The sequence below is a fragment of the Xyrauchen texanus genome, chromosome 32 (assembly GCF_025860055.1).
Source record: "Xyrauchen texanus isolate HMW12.3.18 chromosome 32, RBS_HiC_50CHRs, whole genome shotgun sequence".
NCBI classification, from domain to species: Eukaryota; Metazoa; Chordata; class Actinopteri; order Cypriniformes; family Catostomidae; genus Xyrauchen; species Xyrauchen texanus.
Window position 1 is genome coordinate 25,971,994 of NC_068307.1, and position 20,746 is coordinate 25,992,739.

The 20,746-nt window shown below is 39.2% G+C and overlaps 1 protein-coding gene across 2 annotated transcripts in view; it reads left to right on the forward strand.

Moving 5' to 3' along the window:
• LOC127625691 (isoleucine--tRNA ligase, cytoplasmic-like) overlaps positions 1–20,746 on the forward strand; it is a 210,136-nt gene that overhangs the window by 110,817 nt on the left and 78,573 nt on the right. For both annotated transcript variants that reach the window (XM_052101027.1, XM_052101029.1), the window contains exons 13-14: positions 627–725; positions 1,383–1,509. In XM_052101027.1, the coding sequence (XP_051956987.1) occupies positions 627–725; positions 1,383–1,509 (226 nt within the window). The remainder of the gene's footprint in view (positions 1–626; positions 726–1,382; positions 1,510–20,746) is intronic.

A 20,746-nucleotide genomic window follows, 5' to 3' on the forward strand; every position in this document is an offset into this window, starting at 1 on the left:
ATTTAAATACTTCCAAGTACTTACTCTTATTTAATTTTCTCTTTATGTGGAACATGACAAGTGTCCAAGTTTAAAAACAAAATGCTCAACTTGGTTTGAAATCATTCATACACACATTTCATTCTAAGTTGTTGACCAATATTATTATTGTTATAAGCTTCCACAAGAAATCTAAATTAAAATGAGATTTAATTTTCTTCACTTGTTTGGGTGTTGTCCCTTTCTGTGGAGATGTTTATCAGAATCAAAAAGACTCGTGGGCACATGTGCTCCAGAGATAGCATGCGCGACATGCCTATGAAACACAGATTCACGTGTCAGATGAGAAGAATATTAAGTGCTTATGAAGTGCTAAATGCGAAATAAATGGCATTTAATTTTTAAACCACAATATACATTGTCATATCACCCAGCCCTACTGTGATGTGACCTAAAGTCTATTAACTATTTAAATAAAGGTATGAGCATTTCAGTCGACCCACCGCAAATTCCTGTTTTTTAATTGTAAATACATGAAAGAAAACTGGTTGTCAAGTTATTTTAGAGGCTCTCATAGGAGTATTTTAATGTCTAATAAAAATAAATTACTCACTTTACTATACATTTTTAAACACCTGTCTTCACAGGTCAGACACGCCTCTGATCTATAAAGCAGTGCCCAGCTGGTTCGTGAGAGTGGAACATATGGTGGAGAAACTGCTGGACAACAACAACAAATGCTACTGGTAAATTACAGCGTACTTTTCTGTCCCTTGATTTATCAAACCTAATGTGACCTGCATATCGAGCAGGCAAAATATTGATGGCTAGTGTAGAATGCATGACTTGACAAACTCTCATCAAATTTAGATTTGGTGTTTTCTCATAGATTTTTATAGGAAATTCAGTCTTTACGAGAACAGCTAAAGAGTTTAATTTGATTTCTTAGATGAACAATTTCAAAGTCATTTGATTGAGATTATGCATGTGAATGACTCACTGCCAAGTCTGTCACTGGAAATCATTTGTCATTATCTACCAAATGACATATCTACTTTCGCTATTAAACATAGCCTTGAGTTCTACTGTAGATTTTTTTGGCCTAGGCATTGCTTTTAGATGGGCTCAGAATAAAGAACCGGTGGTGACTTACCTTTGTCTCACCTTTTGTCACACCTTGCAGATGTGTCAAGTTCCATTAATCATTCAGCTATCATCTTCTCTGTCTTTGTGCTGTAGTTGTTGTTTTTTTTCTGTTAGATATGACTATATAACACCACTTCAGAACACCACTCTTCTACACTCCATCGATAAAAGATACTGTACCTCTGTGCATCAGTCTGTGTGATCTTAGAAGTGCGTTCATGCTCAGTTGTACTCAGTTTCTGTGTTTTTGTACCCAGGGTTCCTGAGTTTGTGCGGGAGAAGCGTTTTGGGAACTGGTTGAGGGATGCACGAGACTGGGCAGTCTCTCGAAACCGCTACTGGGGGACTCCCATCCCGATGTGGGTCAGTGATGACTATGAAGAGGTCAGTGATCGATGAGCGTTTAAAGGGCATACATGAGAGTGATGCCTCTTTAGACATATAAACAGGGAAATGTGGTCAGAGTGTACCTTCTTAATGTTCATTTCCACGTATTTGATCTGAAATTGCTTAAAAGGAGTTTGAAATTGTTTCTTTTTAATCAATGGAACCTTTATTTCAAGCAAACAGCCAGTAGCTGAGTTTCCATCCACATATTTTTATGCACATTTTGGGATATTGAATAAAAACTGCTAGATGGAAACACTAAGATGCTAATAAAAATCTCTAAAATGCACATAAAAAAACGTAACTCTTACTTGAGATACATGTTTTATTCGATAAGAAATGTATATATAAACTATGATGGAAACACATTTACCGAATAACCGAATACACTCCTTGAATTAATTAGGAATAATTGAATAATTCATAATTGGACTAACCAGCGGATCAATCATCGCATCTGAAATGTTGGTCTCCTGAAAATCCAAAAGCTTTCATGGAGTTTGCAGAGAAATAAATTGAATGCAAACTTGAACTGTGCCGAAGAGCAGGTTTATTGACACTTTGGAAAAAGGATAGTGCTCCAATAACTGTGTGACGTGCTGTTCCTCTAGAAGTTCTTCTAGATTGTTTTGTCTGTGTGCTCTAAAGCATGAGTATTTTATTAATAAAACAGTCACAGTGGCTTCAATTTCTCTGAAAGTGATGATTTTGTCCTTTTTAACAGATGGGATGGAAATGTGGCTTTATTAGGGCCCAAGCACAAAGTGCGTAGGACCCTATTGTTTTCGTTAGGATTATTATTATTATTAGGGCCCAAGCACAAAGTGCGTAGGACCCTATTGTTTTCGTTAGGATTATTATTATTATTATTATTATTATTATTAGGGCCCAAGCCTTGAAAAGGCAAGGCCCTATTGTTTTCGTTAGGATTATTATTATTATTATTATTATTATTTTTACGACTATTGGGGCACTTTTGGGGCTCTTAACATGCTCAAAAACTCTTGAAACTTTGCACACGGGTCAGAACCCGCGGCCATTAGGGCCGGGCTGAAGCTGGTACCGGGTGTGGCAGGGAGCTTCGACAGCCCCCTGGAACAGGGTCCGAAAACTTGGTCCATAAATCAAACACGCTTGCATGTAATAATATGAAACTCGGTACACATATAGATCTCATCATTTCATATATCCTTCATACTTTTACTTTTTACCTCAGGCCAACTGGAAATCGTCTATTTAGGGTTTTTGGAAAACGCATACAATGGAATGTGAAATACTCCTGCTAGAGAATTCCACCAATCGCCACTGAAACTTGGTCAGCATGAAGTCAAGACATTGAGGATGAAAAATTGGTCAGCGGATTTTTGATATCTCGAACGGTTTGGCCATGGCGAGGAAACGAAATGATGGCACGAAAAGAGAAACAGGAAGTGTGTTATAACTTCTGCATACATTAATTGATCTCGATGAAACTTCAGCAGTGTGTTTGCTGTAAGAGGCCGATCGCATGGATGTGACTATTGTGAGTCAAAGTTATAGCGCCACCAACTGGCAGAAGGAAGTGTGTCACTTTCAAAATGCTTTGAAATCACCCTCTTATTTTTACCCGATTTACTTAAAACTTTATGTGTATAATGTAAACACACGGCAGATGTAGACGTGTGAAAGGATTATTGATATCTTAAAAACTGTTGTCGTGGCAACGCTTCAAACTTGAATATTCTTTTTGATGCTTTTGAGACTCTTAGCATACTTGAAATTGCATGAAACTCAACAGACACATCACATTTATTAGCCAGTAGACATGTGCAAAGTTTCAGAAACGGGCGTGGTGCAGGGGCTCAGTAGCGCCACCTTTTGACAAAAGTGGGGGTTGCTTTACACTTTGACCCACAGTCACAAAACTCAGTAATTATATTGTTCTCATCGAGCCGGACAACTTTCTAATTTACAGTCATTAGCTCAGACCAACAGAAAGTCAGCTATTTTGGTTTGAATGTGGATGTTTTGGAGAATTTTCTCTCCCTCTCTCACTGACCCTACGTCTCTCTGTGTCTGTGGGGAGGGTGCTGATTTTGCTGAAGAGTGAAAATGCTTTTATTTTAGTTTTTCAAGGTTTTGGGGCCCTTAACGTGCTCGAAAACTCTTGAAACTTTGCACACGGGTCGGAACCCGCGGCCATCAGGGTCGGACCGAAGATGGTACCGAGCGTGGCAGGGGGCTCGACAGCGCCCCTGGAATGGGATTCGAACACTTGTCCATATATCAAACATGCTTGCATGTAATGATATGAAACTCAGTACACTTGTAGATCTCATCGGGCCGAACAACTTTCGTGCTCTAAGTTTTACGCCAGCCCAACAGGAAGTCGGCTATTATGGGTTGTTTGGAAACACATGCTCTGGAATTATATATATTCCTCCTAGAGAATGAATCCAATTGCCACCAAACTCGGTCGGCATGAAATCAAGACATTAAGGATGCTACATTCCGGACGGATTTTTGATATCTCGAACGGTTTGGCCGTGGCGAGGAAATTGATTTAGGACTAAAAATGGACACATGAAGTGTGTTATAACTTAGTTAGTTCTATCTACAGTTACAAAACTCGGCGTGTATATTGTTCTCATCAAGCCGAACAACTTTCTAATTTACAGTCATTAGCTCCGACCAACAGAAAGTCAGATATTGTGGTTTGAATGTGGATTTTTCAATTTTTCTCTCTCTGAGTGACCCCTCCCGTTCAGTGTTTTTTCTCTCTGTGTCTCTCTGACAGACAGAATGGCCCTGCCAAATTTTTTGTGTGTGTGTGTGGGGGGGGGGGGGTTCTCTGTTGGGTGAGATTTGCTTTTTGATTGTTTGATTGTTTTTCAAGGTTTCTGGGACTTTTGGGGCCCTTAACGTGTTCGAAAACTCTTGAAACTTTGCACAAGGGTCAGAACCCGCGGCCATCAGGGCCGGGCTGAAGCTGGTACCGGGTGTGGCAGGGGGCTCGACAGCGACACCTGGAATGGGATTCGAACACTTGTCCATATATCAAACATGCTTGCATGTAATAATATGAAACTTCGGTACACTTCTAGATCTCATCGGGCCGAACAACTTTACGTGCTCTAAGTTTTACGCCAGCCCAACAGGAAGTCGGCTATTATGGGTTGTTTGGAAACACATGCTCTGGATTTATATATATTCCTCATAGAGAATTAATCCAATCACCACCAAACTCGGTCAGCATGAAGTCAAGACATTGAGGATGCTACATTGCGGACGGATGTTTGATATCTCGAACGTTTTGGCCGTGGCGAGGAAAAGAATTTATGACTAAAAAAGGACACAAAGTGTGTTATAACTTAGTTAGTTCTATCTATAGTTACAAAACTCTGCGTGTATATTGTTCTCGTCGAGCCGAACAACTTTCTAATTTACAGTCATTAGCTCCGACCAACAGACAGTCAGATATTTTGGTTTGAATGTGGAACACATAGCAAATGAACTTTGAAGCTCCAAAAAGCACATAAAGGTAGCATTAAAGCAAGGAAGTTTGTTATAACTTCTGCATACATTAACTGATCTCGATGAAACTTCAGCAGTGGTCACATGGATGTGACTATTGTGAGTCAAAGTTATAGCGCCACCAACTGGCAGAAGGAAGTGTGTCACTTTCAAAAAGCTTTGAAATCACCTTCTTATGTCTCAAGTGAACAAACAGACCAACAGAAAGTCAGATATTTTGGTTTGAATGTGGAACACATTGCAAATGAACTTTGAAGCTCCAAAAAGCACATAAAGGCAGCATAAAAGCAAGGAAGTGTGTTATAAATTCTGCATACATTAACTGATCTCGATGAAACTTCAGCAGTGCGTAAATTATAATTACATTAATAAACCTGTTCAGAGACATCCGGATAAATGCTGGCCTTCTGGATTAACACGTTTAAGTGCTGCAAAAGATATTGACCTATGACATCAAAAATTATTCTACATTTGAATTACCTCATAGATGTGACTATTGTGGTTCACGGTCATAGGCCCTGTCCCAAATGGCACACTTCATATGAATTTTCAGTCTTGTGTACTTATTTCGTGTGTCCATTAACTCCATGAGACCGGGTGTCTCATTTTTCATTTTAGGTATCGGAAGGGTGCTCACGCATACTTTGTGGTTGATATGTGCCCTCCATGCGCACTTTTGCAGAGCCCACGCTGATGCGAGCTCTACAGCACACGTCTTCTCGACGGTCAAAGCGAGGTTATGTTATTGCCCATCGTGCACAGCGACCCTAAAGGCACGGGGGTAGCGGTGCCAGCAGCGACCCTAAAGGCACGGGGGTGGCAGTGCCACCGGCTTGGGCCCGCCATCGCTGCTTGCAGCTATATTTATTAGGGCCCAAGCACAAAGTGCGTAGGACCCTATTGTTTTCGTTAGGATTATTATTATTATTATTATTTATTTATTTTTTTTTACGACTATTGGGGCACTTTTGGGGCTCTTAACGTGCTCAAAAACTCTTGAAACTTTGCACACTGGTCAGAACCCGCGGCCATTAGGGCCGGGCTGAAGCTGGTACCCGGGCGTGGCAGGGGGGCTCGACAGCGCCCCATGAAACAGGGTCCGAAAACTTGGTCCATAAATCAAACACGCTTGCATGTAATAATATGAAACTCGGTACACATATAGATCTCATCGTTTCATATATCCTTCATACTTTTACTTTTTACCTCAGCCCAACAGGAAATCGTCTATTTAGGGTTCTTTGGAAAACACATGCAATGGAATGTGAAATACTCCTCCTAGAGAATTCCACCAATCGCCACGAAACTCGGTCAGCATGAAGTCAAGACATTGAGGATGAAAAACTGAAGGCAGATTTTTGATATCTCGAACGGTTTGGCCGTGGCGAGGAAACGAAATTATGGCGCGAAAAGTGAAACAGGAAATGTGTTATAACTTCTGCATACATTAATTGATCTCGATGAAACCGCAGCAGTGTGATCGCTGGAAGAGGCCGATCGCATGGATGTGACTATTGTGAGTCCAAGTTATAGCGCCACCAACTGGCAGAAGGAAGTGTGTCACTTTCAAAATGCTTTGAAATCACACTCTTATTTTTACCCGATTTACTTAAAACTTTGTGTATAATGTAAACACACGGCAGATGTAGACGTGTGAAAGGATTATTGATATCTTAAATACTGTGGTCGTGGCAGCGCTTCAAAGTTGAATATTCTTTTTGATGCGTGGTGCAGGGGCTCAGTAGCGCCACCTGTTGACAAAAGTGGGGTATTGGTTTTATAATTCGACCTAGAGTCACAAAACTCAGGAATTATATTGTTCTCATCGAGCCGGACAACTTTCTAATTTACAGTCATTAGCTCAGACCAACAGAAAGTCAGATATTTTGGTTTGAATGTGGAACACATTGCAAAGGAAACTTTGAAGCTCCAAAAACCCCATAAAGGTAGCATATGAAGGGAGCAAATAGCAAGGAAGTGTGTTATAACTTCTGCATACATTAACTGATCTCGATGAAACTTCAGCAGTGTGTCACATGGATGTGACTATTGTGAGTCAAAGTTATAGCGCCACCAACTGGCAGAAGGAAGTGTGTCACTTTCAAAATGCTTTGAAATCACCCTCTTATGTCTCAAGTGAACAAACAGAGCAACAGAAAGTCAGATATTTTGGTTTGAATGTGGAACACATTACAAATTAACTTTGAAGCTCCAAAAAGCACATAAAGGGTGCATAAAAGCAAGGAAGTTTTGTTATAACTTCTGCATACATTAACTGATCTCGATGAAACTTCAGCAGTGAGTTCGCGGGAAGAGGCCGGTCGCATGGATGTGACTATTGTGAGTCAGTTATAGCGCCACCAACTGGCAGAAGGAAGTGTGTCACTTTCAAAATGCTTTGAAATCACCCTCTTATGTCTCAAGTGAACAAACAGAGCAACAGAAAGTCAGATATTTTGGTTTGAATGTGGAACACATTGCAAATGAACTTTGAAGCTCCAAAAAGCACACAAAGGAAGCATAAAAGCAAGGAAGTGTGTTATAACTTTTGCATACATTAACTGATCTCGATGAAACTTCAGCAGTGTGTCACATGGATGTGACTACTTGAGTCAAAGTTATAGCGCCACCAACTGGCAGAAGGAAGTGTGTCACTTTCAAAATGCTTTGAAATCACCCCTTATGTCTCAATTGAACAAACAGTTGATAAAGAAATCGGGTATCAATATATTGAATTATGAATTATTGCAGTGATCAATGTCCGGTTAAGATGAAAATAAACTATCGCTCTGTCTAAGCGATTATCTTTCTGAAACACGTCACAAAAACTTACAGAAACGGATAACACAAACATGATGTTGGAAATATTCACTTATCAGAATAGTTATATTAAACTTTAGTCTATTTCAGTTAAAGCCATTTAAGTTATAAAGCTGTCTCATGTAATTTCTCCTTTAATTCTATAATATAACCACTAGGTGGAGTTCTAAGCCTATTTTCTGTATTCTCGTTGTTTTAACGTATGAAGAAGACTTGTGTACATGTTGTTGAGAACGCAGTAAAGTGTGACGCATATTTCGTTCTGTGAGTTTTATGAGTACTCCGAGTCTTTATTAAAACCAACACATGAAACATATGTCTAAAGAAAGTAGGGATGGGCTTATCGATCCTAACGTATCAAGATCCGAGTATGATGTTGTTTTAGGGTTGTCTGACTAGAGCTGTCGCGATAGTCAATATATCGACTTATCGCACGATATATGTAAATGAGCGCGATCATTTTTGGTGCCGCGATATATTGCAACTGATAATTTGTTTATTATTAAAAATAATAATCAGATTCATTTTTACATTAAAATGAATGTCACCAACATTTTAGTTGATCGCGCTGCCTCTGTCATCTTGTCTGCACTCTGTGTCGGAGGCGGGGCTCAGGCAGCGTGTCCACACACACACACACACAGAGAGAGAGAGAGAGAGCGGACACCGTCAGGTGAAGAGAAGGCGTGAACCAACTGCATTTTAAAGTGTTCTGTTTCGTGACATCTTCAGCGAGCCAGTTAGGAAGAACGAGTCCAACATGGAATTGATTTCAAAACCGCAATCTTCAGCTCCGGTGTGGGAACATTTTGGCTTTAAGCCGAACGAGAGAGGAGAGCTAATTAACGTGAACGAGCCGGTATGTCGACTGTGTTTTAAAACAGTAGCAGCGTAAAGAGGCAACACAACAAACTTAAAATCGCACCTAAAACATAACCATCCCACCAAGTTTTTCAACCTGGGAACAACAACTGCAGCTGGAGTTGGAGAGGGGCCTTCTTCCAGACAGTTATCTGTTGCAGATGCCTTTTCCCGACAGTGCAAATATAAACGTGACAGCGCGAAATGGCGCACACTCACGGATAGCGTAACTCGCTATAAGAAAGACTGTTTAGCACAGCTGGTAACATTGTTACCCCAGTAAGATCCTGCCTTAAGCCCCACAAGGTAAACATGTTGGTGTTCCTTTCTCGGAATCTGCCTAACAATTAAAAAACTAATCTGGCAGCAGAAATGTCCTGTTGATGCATCTGTGCCTTTGTGTGAGACACTTTAAAAGTTTAAATTGACATATTAGCCTACTTTGTTTTGATCTAGTTCTTGATACCTTGCACTTTTTTGTTAACGAAAGTGTATTTATTTACTTGTTTTATTTATTTGGGATATATTTTTTCACATTTCACAATGTCTAAATATTGAATAGAATAAGAATAAAATGTTCTTTGTTCTTTGAAACAGTGTACTTGCATTATTATGCTATTATATTGTCATTATGTAATCAGTGGCATAAAATGGTCTGAAAATTACAATAATATCGTTTATCGCAATTAATTTATGTGCAATATATCGCACAACAAAAAGTAGTTATCGTGACAGCTCTATGTCTGACAGATTATTTTTGCGCGCATCTTCACGAAGGTTTGTCGGTTGTATACAATGTTTGCCTGTTTGAACATTCAAGCGATTTTACACTATTCAACTCAACAAATGTGAAAACAACTCAAATACATGTTTGCGAGCAGATTGAGTGACACAGCGATCGAGAAACACGTCACAATATTCAAGTGAACAAAATCAGCCATTCACACAGTCTGTATTTTATCGTCTCTCAATGAATACAGATGCAACAAGCACGGCACAAAACGAAAATAATGATACTTCTCAGTTCTCAAAAGATTAAACTGAACTGTGCCTTGAATATCGTAACATGCGATAAAACCCTCTTAAAGAGACAGTAACAATTTAGCCTTCGCCCTGAACATAGACATCCCAAGTCATTGAAAAGTACAAATGGTATTATTTTAAGTTTTTTAATTTCTCTCTTATGCTGTAAAATGCCACGTTTTTGAATGGCATGTAAAATGTAAAAATAATCACTGATGATTTAAAAATCAAAGCACTGACCATTTAAAGTGTGAGCTTGTACATTTTGAAATTTATAAACAGTCACAGCAATGCAGTGTTATTATGTACCTAGATAGTCTTTCAAATAAAATGAGTTTACCCCAAAAATATATTTCTCTCATCATTTACTCACCCTCAGGCACGTGCACACATAGACATCAAAGGGGGCTTGAGCACCTGCCCTTTTTCTTCCTCGAGAGAAATTAGTGCCCTTTTTTCTGGGGTGTTTATTTTTATTTTTTAATAAATAAATTAATATATATATTCCTGTTTGCGCACAGCTTCCCTGTCAAACAAATATATTTATTAAATAAAAAACATCAGGTCGGTAGATGAGATTTTGTCAATGCCCGCCCTCCCTCCGCGTTGTGTACAGTGCCTCGACTATACAGCTAATTAGCCAAAAGCAAATATAGTTAACTTGTGTCTTGCTAACATTCATGACTCATGAGCTACTAGCTAATGTAATAGGTTAGCTAAAGTCTAGCTAAGGCAATATATCATGGCCATACAGGCCAATATACTGTACTTATTGGAGACATTACAGGTGAATACAGTCACATTTGTGTGATGTACTTAACATAATGATAAATAATCTTAAGATATTATATCGTATGCTATGTATTGTGAATACACCCATGTTAAACATAGAAATGTACTTCCATTGCATATCATAGGAACACATAAGCGTAAATTATAATTACATTGATAAACCTGTACAAAGACTTCCAGATAAATACTGGCCTTCTGGATTAACACATTTAAGTGCTGCAAAAGATATTGACCTATGACATCCTATGACATCAAAAATTATTCTACATTTGAATTATCTCATAGATGTGACTATTGTGGTTCACGGTCATAGGCCCTGTCCTAAATGGCACACTTCATATGAATTTTCAGTCTTGTGTACTTATTTCATGTGTCCATTAACTCCATGAGACCGAAGGGTGTCTCATTTTTCATTTTAGGTATCGGAAGGGTGCTCACGCATACTTTGTGGTCGATATGTGCCCTTGATGCGCACTTTTGCAGAGCACACACTGATCGCGAGCTCTACAGCACACATCTTCTCGACAGTCAAAGCGAGGTTACGTTATTGCCCATCGTGCACAGCAACCCTAAAGGCACGGGGTCGCGGTGCCACCGGCTTGGGCCCGCCATCGCTGCTCGCAGCTATATTTATTATTATTATTATTATTTTTATTTTTTACGACTTCACGGGGCACTTTTGGGGCTCTTAACATGCTCAAAAACTCTTGAAACTTTGCACACGGGTCAGAACCTGCGGTCATTAGGGCCGGGCTGAAGCTGGTACCCGAGCGTGGCAGGGGGCTCGACAGCGCCCCTGGAACAGGGTCCGAAAACTTGGTCTATAACTCAAACACGCTTGCATGTAATAATATGAAACTGGGTACACATATAGATCTCATCGTTTCATATATCCTTCATACTTTTACTTTTTACCCCAGACCAACAGGAAACCGTCTATTTAGGGTTGTTTGAAAAACGCACGCAATGGAATTTGGAATACTCCTCCCAGAGAATTCCACCAATCGCCACCAAACTCGGTCAGCATGATGTCAAGACATTGAGCATGAAAAATTGCCGGCAGATTTTTGATATCTCTAACGGTTTGGCCGTGGCGAGGAAACGAAATGATGGCGAGAAACGAGAAACAGTCATTCTGCATACATTAATTGATCTCGATGAAACTTGAGCGGTGTGTTCGCTGTAAGAGGCCGATCGCATGGATGTGACTATTGTGAGTCAAAGTTATAGCGCCACCAACTGGCAGAAGGAAGTGTCACTTTCAAAATGCTTTGAAATCACCCTCTTATTGTTACACGATTTACTTCAAACTTTGTGTATAATGTAAACACCCGGCAGATGTAGACGTGTGAAAGGATTATTGATATCTTAAATACTGTTGTCGTGGCAGCTCTTCAAACTTGAATTTTCTTTTTTGATGCCTGGTGCAGGGGCTCAGTAGCGCCACCTTCAGACAAAAGTGGGGTATTGGTTTCATACTTTGACCTACAGTCAGATATTTTGGTTTGAATGTGGAACACATTGCACAAGAACTTTGAAGCTCAAAAAAAGCACATAAATGCAGCTTAAACAGCAAGGAAGTGTGTTATAACTTCTGCATTCATTACTTGATCTCGATGAAACTTCAGCAGTTTCTTCACTGGAAGAGGCCGGTCGCGTGGATGTGACTATTGTGAGTCAAAGTTATAGCGCCACCAACTGGCAGAAGGAAGTGTGTCACTTTCAAAATGCTTTGAAATCACCCCCTTATGTCTCAATTGAACAAACAGTTGATAAAGAAATCGGGTATCAATATATTGAATTATGAATTATTTCAGTGATCAACTGTGATGTCCGGTTAAGATGAAAATAAACTATTGCTCTGTCTAAGCGATTATCTTTCTGAAACACGTCACAAAAACTTACAGAAACGGATAACACAAACATGATGTTGGAAATATACACTTATCAGAATAGTTATATTAAACTTGTCTATTTCAGTTAAAGCCATTTCAGTTATAAAGCTGTCTCATATGTAATTTCTCCTTTAATTCTATAATATAACCACTAGGTGGAGGTCTAAGCACATTTTCTGTATTCTCGTTGTTTTAACGTAAGAAGAAGACTTGTACGTGTTGACTGAGAACGGTGTTTGGAGTTTTTAAAAGACGCGGACCAGACGGAAAAACAAGACATACTGCATCATTGCGTTCAATATTTTAACGAGGGCCACTCGTACGCTGTACACGGTGTAAACATCAGCTTGAGGACTCTTAAAAATGTATATAGGTCTCAGTTCTGGATGGAGTTATTTGCAGACCTTAGAGATGCTGGATACTTCAACGGGAGTCGTGAGCGTCATTGCTTTGGTGATGTTACTCAGAACAGGGTTTCCGCGGGGTCTTAAAATGTCTTAAAAAGTCTAAAATTTCAAAATCACAATTTAAGGCCTTAAAAAGTCTTAAATTTGCTGAAGTATTGTGTTCTAGGTCTTAAATAATTTTTAACAGGTCTTAATTTTCCTACGTCCATGTAAATCTCATTTAAATGCTCCCGCAGCGCTTTGGAATGTTTTTTTTTTTTAATTCCGTGTTGTAGTTTCTTATTTCGCTAGTCCAAATGTAATTCGCTGTATTATGACTACAAAATAGACCAACATGCAACAGCCAATCAGCTTTGAGCTTTCGTGTTATTGGCGCGAGTCTCTCGGATACAACAGAAAGACGTTAAACGGATTTTATTCAGCTATGAGGAAGTGCAAGTTTAGCGATACTTGGCTTGAAAAATCTGAATTTCGTGCTTGGTTAAAGCCAGTTGCAAATAACGCATTTGAAGCCTACTGCTTATGCAAGAAAGCTATTAAATTGGGAATGTTGGGTGTACGGGCGCTGGAGTCTCATTCAAAAAGTGAAAAATATCTAACTGCTGTCAAGGGTCTCCAGCAAACTACAGCCATCAGCCATTACGCGCTTTGGAATAGCGGATGATGACTAATTTCCAAAATCACGGGACCGTTCGTGCTGATGTTCGACGAAAGTCTTCATCGCACCACCAAAACGAAACAGCTGGACCTGCACGTACGTTTTTCGTCTGCTGCGAATGGGTCGAGACTGCAATAAATTAAAAATAAAATGGAATAGGCTACAATGAATGATCTATGGCAGGGCTAGTATAATGGTGGCCCCCAGATCATCTTTATCTGGCCCTCCAACAGTTTTTTTTATTTTTAAAAACCCTCACAATCTGATATCAAAGTGCCCTCTCAGCAAAGGTTTAGCGCGTTCATAGGCAACCGCATTCATCGGTGAGTTTAACAACGCTCATTGTGGGTACAACACCATTCATCGGTGAGTTTAACAATGCTCAACTGCAGGTAAAGCAGCACACAGAGGTGAGTTCAACCAAAACAACGCTAAACTGCATGTGGCTAATGTTTACACTCAGGGTACATTACGGCATGTTTTCCATAACGTTACGACGTTCTCAGTATAATTCATAATCCCACGTTTATAATGAACAACGCGTTATGGTTATTGTGTTATTAAAAACTGTGTACGCAGGTGTTACAGTTAACATGGTAACACTAAGTTACACCTGGTTTACTTGTATGTTACTGATTAAGAAGTAATGTAAAAAAAAAAACAGTTATAACTGCATGAAGATGAATGGTAACACAATACTGGCAAAATACTGTTTACATCTTGCAAATGCATATGATTCAAGGCTAGAATTCCCCCAGAACGGAGGGAGGGGCGGGGTGACCAAACCTCATTATCATTTAAAGTCATATGCACTGAAACGGTGTGCTGAAAACGGAGCTGTTTTTCAGCAGTTAAAATTAGTGTTTTCTTAAAATACTAATGAGAATTTTTAATAAAAGTATATTACAAAGTTTTCATTTAGACCCTAAAGATTCATATTAACTTGTACAAAAATGGCATTATATGACCCCTTTAAGGTTACAAATACACACACACACACACACACACTCCATCATTGCAATCTTGACATTGCAGCCTGTTCATTATAGCCGCAATAAAATATAATAATAAAATAGTAAACCTACCATATAAAAATTACTCTGTTTAAATAGTCAGTAGTAAAATTCGTATCTTTCACAGTAAGCACCGCTCCACTGTGATGTTTCCAAGCATATTTTTGCGCATGTAAAGAGGATGATTTTCTACGTCGGTATTGCAGCGTGAGTAAAGTACAAAGCCTATAATAACTGGCAGAAGGCAATAAGAGAAACAGGAAGTCTGTTATAACTTCTGCATACATTAATTGATCTCGACGAAACTTCAGCAGTGTGTTCGCTGTAAGAGGCCGATCGCATGGATGTTGCTATTGTGAGTCAGTTATAGCGCCACCAACTGGCAGAAGGAAGTGTGTCACTTTCAAAATGCTTTTAAATCACCCCTTATGTCTCAAGTGAACAAACAGACCAACAGAAAGTCAGATATTTTGGTTTGAATGTGGATTTCTTGGAATTTGCACACATCTTCTCGACGGTCGAAGCGAGCTTACGTTATTGCCCGTCGTGCGCTGGCGACCCTAAAGGCCCAGGGTGGCGGTGCCACCGGCTTGGGCCCGTCATCGCTGCTCGCAGCTTTAATTATTATTATTATTATTATTATTATTATTTATTTTTTACGACTTACGGGGCACTTTTGGGGCTCTTAACATGCTCAAAAACTCTTGAAACTTTGCACACGGGTCAGAACCTGCGGTCATTAGGGCCGGGCTGAAGCTGGTACCCGGGCGTGGCAGGGGCTCGACAGCGCCCCTGGAACAGGGTCCGAAAACTTGGTCTATAACTCAAACACGCTTGCATGTAATAATATGAAACTGGGTACACATATAGATCTCATCGTTTCATATATCCTTCATACTTTTACTTTTTACCCCAGACCAACAGGAAACCGTCTATTTAGGGTTGTTTGAAAAACGCACGCAATGGAATTTGGAATACTCCTCCCAGAGAATTCCACCAATCGCCACCAAACTCGGTCAGCATGATGTCAAGAAATTGAGCATGAAAAATTGCCGGCAGATTTTTGATATCTCTAACGGTTTGGCCGTGGCGAGGAAACGAAATGATGGCGAGAAACGAGAAACAGTCAGAGTGTTATAACTTCTGCATACATTAATTGATCTCGATGAAACTTGAGCGGTGTGTTCGCTGTAAGAGGCCGATCGCATGGATGTGACTATTGTGAGTCAAAGTTATAGCGCCACCAACTGGCAGAAGGAAGTGTGTCACTTTCAAAATGCTTTGAAATCACCCCCCTTATGTCTCAATTGAACAAACAGTTGATAAAGAAATCGGGTATCAATATATTGAATTATGAATTATTGCAGTGATCAACTTTAATGTCCGGTTAAGATGAAAATAAACTATTGCTCTGTCTAAGCCATTATCTTTCTGAAACACGTCACAAAAACTTAACACAACCATGATGTTGGAAATATACACTTATCAGAATAGTTATATTAAACTTTAGTCTATTTCAGTTAAAGCCATTTCAGTTATAAAGCTGTCTCATGTAATTTCTCCTTTAATTCTATAATATAACCACTAGGTGGAGTTCTAAGCCTATTTTCTGTATTCTCGTTGTTTTAACGTATGAAGAAGACTTGTACATGTTGTTGAGAACGCAGTAAAGTGTGACGCATATTTCGTTCTGTGAGTTTTATGAGTACTCCGAGTCTTTATTAAAACCAACACATGAAACATATGTCTAAAGAAAGTAGGGATGGGCTGATCGATCCGAACGTATCAAAACGTCCGAGAATGATGATCAAATTTCAAAATGCTTTGAAATCACACTCTTATTTTTATTGTAAACCTGTGATAAAACATATATGCTTGTGTTTTACATTTTTAAGAAAACAAAAAAAAATGGCAGCAAACAACCACTTTTATAATTATTGTTTTGCGATCTTCGCGATTGATTTTCTTTCTGATTAATTTTCTGATAAATCTACCATTTGTTGTTGAAATGACGTAGTTCCAACGGGAGCGCGAAGTGGAGGACGGGTCCACCTTCTTCATGTAGCCAATCAGATGAGCTAATCGCTAACTCTCGATTTACTCTTATCTGATTGGTTTAAAAACACGCCAGTCACCAGAACACATCTTTAACATAATTTGGCTCAGACCCGTTCTCGTTGCTGCAATGGTACTTTTAATAATGCACACATGCATGTTAAATAATAAATAAATAAAAGAACAAATGAATAAATAAATGAATAAATAAACCATGATTACTTAAGGTTACAAATACACACACACACACACTCCATCATTGCAATCTTGACATCGCAGCCTGTTCATTATATCCGCTAATAAAATATAATAATAAAATAGTAAACCTAACATATAAAAATTACTCTGTTTAAATTAGGGCTGGGCGATAAAACGATCTCGATATGGCATCGCGATAATATTTATTTAGACTACGATGATAAACTTTTGACATGTTTACTCGATATGGATAGACCTAACAGCCTATTACAAAGCAGAAATAAACGGACAACAGCCAGTCAGAACGCAGATTTTGGCTTGTAGCGCCTAAGTACACGCCCATTTGCTAGCAGAGCACTGTTTGAGCTACCGGCAGTGAAGAAAGTGAGTGTAAAGAAAAAATGAGTGGAAACAACGAACTCGAACTATCTTCCAAAGCTGAGGAAATTGTTGACAAAAAAGGTAACAAGACGTCAATTATATGGAAGTGGTTTGGATATCTGAAAAGCGACGACGCGCAAATAAAGACGGTCTGCGAATATGCCGTCGGTCGGTGATAACCAAGACAGGAAACACAACAAATAAAACCTTTTCGGTCACCTGAAAAGGTACCATCCCAGCGACCACACCGAGAGTATGAAAATGCGGGCCCATGTTAATGTTACTCCGTCCAAAAGTTTTGCAGACTAGTCTTTCTGGCAAAAAACCTATAATAGGGTAATTAGGGTTACATATGACGAGCACTACCTAAAAGGTGTAGCATAGTGACTGGTTTACAATGTTTACATTTTGCACTTTTTACTCAGATTGCTACCTCTAAAACATTTGAGATATTTAAAACCAGTACACAATTAATATTTTATTTATCTGACAGTTAAGTACTTAAATCTGCCAGGGACTTTGTGGTTCACTTGTTTACATTTGTTGTCTTGGTTGTACCTCTGCAAACATTTTGAAATGTTTGCTGCCCTGCCAAAGAAATTTGATGTGATAGTACTGTAGTCACAGCTTTTAGTTTGATATTTTATAATCAGTTACAAGGCAAGCTAACTTGCATTGTTTTGTCAAGGCAGATAAAGCATGTTTGCTAAAAGTAAAATGTTAACATTTAGATTCAAAGTTTATCAATATTCTTTTATAACAAAATATATTCTCAACCAATCCATGTTTGCACAGTTAAATGTTTGAATTGTTATTTATTTATGTTAATAAACTATATAGTTCAACTATTGAACCTTCTGGTTTCTTCAGGCATCATTATCAGTATACTTTTCAAACGGGCAGCATTATTAAATTATATATCGTAACAAATATCGATATCGATCAATATGGAAAAAAATATCGTGATAATATATTTTGCCATATCGCCCAGCCCTAGTTTAAATAGTCAGTAGTACAATTCAGTATCATTCACAGTAAGCACCGCTCCACTGTGATGTTTCCAAGCATATTTTTACGCATGTAAAGCGGATGATTTTCTACGTCGGTATTGGAGCGTGAGTAAAGTACAAAGCCTATAATAAAGAATAGTTTAGCATCCAAATACATCGCAAATGTAAAAACATTTTGATTGTAAAGAGAGCGCTTTTTTTATTCGTGTTCTGTTTTGAATATCATTCAATTTCAAGGATTTGTTGTGGAATGTTTTGAGAGTATCATCAAATAAGAATAATTCTCTCGTTTTAGTGATTCCCTAGTTATTTTTTTTATAATTCTAATCCGGTAAGGCAAGTAATATTCTCTGTGTCTTTATATAAATAAACCAAAACAAAAAAGTTTGAGAACCGCTGCTTTATGGCACGTTTTGGATTGTGGTCAGCACAGAAAACAGCGCATCGATTCTTAAATGGTTTGAAAGTTATATTGAAATGCTTACAAAGGAATGGATAAGAGGAATCGACATTTTTATTTAAAAACAAGTCATCTGAAACCTGACATCAAGTAAGGTGAGGAACAACTAATTTCACACACTTGGAAAATGCTTTTTATTTGAATGAGTGAATGTGGCTCTTAAAAGAGCCATTGTTGCTGCCCTTAAAAGGACATTTGTTGCTTCATCTTCTGAGTTCCACCTGCAGAGCTTCTCGGAGGTTGCTCGGCAGAAGCTGGTTTCCCTCTGGTCTCAGGTGGACTCCGTCTCTGCACAGATGGAACAAGCCGATGTTTCTGTGGTGAATGCAGCGCATCTGCCTCTCTGCCAAGAAGCCAGACATGGCGCCGTTGATCCACCGCCGGCTTCGTTCAATGCCATAGCCAGACCTGCCAGTCTGTCCTCTCCAATTTAGACGGGGTAAAATGCCAGAAAACACCAGCCTGGTTCTGGGAAACATTTGTAAGACTTCGGTCAGGTCACTCTTTATTTCCGAAGAAAATCGAGGCGGTTGCGGCCCACCCGACACAAACTGTTCCCTCCCAGGTGAATAATGAGAATATCTGGAGCTGTAGCTTTGGCCCTGAGAGAGCGCAGAGCTGGAAACAGCTGCTCCCAGAGTCTGCCTCCTCTGCCGTCCCAGGTGATCTCACACTGAAGACCGAGGTTTCCGTCCAGGCGCTGCTCACAGAAGCGAGTATGCAGTGTGCGGATGATGGAACTGCCGACGATCCAAACACGTGAAGCCATCTCAAAGACGAGTGAGGGAATGTGATTTACAACCGGTATTTATGAGTGTTGCACGTTTGGTTCCTAAAGGTGTTACAGGCCCCACCCATTTCCAGATTCAATAATCGGCTCGTTCTTACATAGTAGAGCACGTTCAGCACATGCGTAGTCTTCAAAAACGGTGCTTTATTTATTTATGTACCGTACAAAAACGGTACATAAATAACATTTGTATGTGTTCTAAACAAAAGACACAGGTTGTACTGAATGTCAGCTTGTTTATTTGGCTCAAGATAAGGATTTATTAAGTCCACATGTCATGCAAACAAGAAATGCTTCTAACTAGGTCGAGAGCTGTCGTTGCGAATGTTCGTTGGAGCTCTACAGCACACATCTTCTTCTCGACAGTCAAAGCGAGGTTACGTTATTGCCCATCGTGCACAGCAACCCTAAAGGCACGGGGGTGGCGATGCCACCGGCTTGGGCCCGTCATCGCTGCTCGCAGCTTTAATTCACATTGTTTTTGCAATATTACAGTTTTTCTATGAGCCTAAATGGCACAATACATAGATCTTCAAATGATAAAAATACTCACATTAAAGGCAAACAAAAATAAAGAAACTGACACTGCCTGTAGTATAGTATTCTTAACCAACAGATAATATGTAATTAATGTGCCAATCCAGAAATGTGCTCTGCACATAGGTTCACATTTTCATGAGGCAGCGAACGAGTTACACTGCTGAATATAATTGTTAGCCTCTTCAGGATGCTTTTATTTTTAAACAGTTTAGCATTGAAATTTTCAAGTTATTGTTTGTAAGTATGCATACCAGAGCGAAAGAGGAAAAATAAAACATTGGCTTACTTTTTACCAAGCACTTTTATCTGGAATCATGTGTAACAGGGTTATAGTCACATAAAGATTTCTTTGCAACCTGCACTACTTAAGAACATAGTGTTTGTGACACACTATTAAAATAACTGACCCATACACGCCCCCGAAACCCAATGGTTTGTTATGTCCCATCAGGCACGGATGAGGTTGCAGACCTCTGTTGCAAATATAGGACACCCGAATATTGATTTTGGTATTTGAATAGAGGCGTGGCAATTGGTTAACCGAGTGACCGCCCATTCGTTCACATCTCCATTTGTTGCTGAATTTAAAACCAGTGATGCTATTAAAACATCTCTACCATAACAAGATCATACTCCCGAGTCACGGATGGATCGAGGAACTAGTCTAATGACACATTCTTTAGGCAACTTATTGGCCAATTAAAATCACACAGAATTAATTGTGATATTCAATATATTGCTTAATTTTATATCACCAACTAAACATATGGAATATAGTGTATATTAAATAACGCGCATCCCAATTCTCGTTTGCTGTT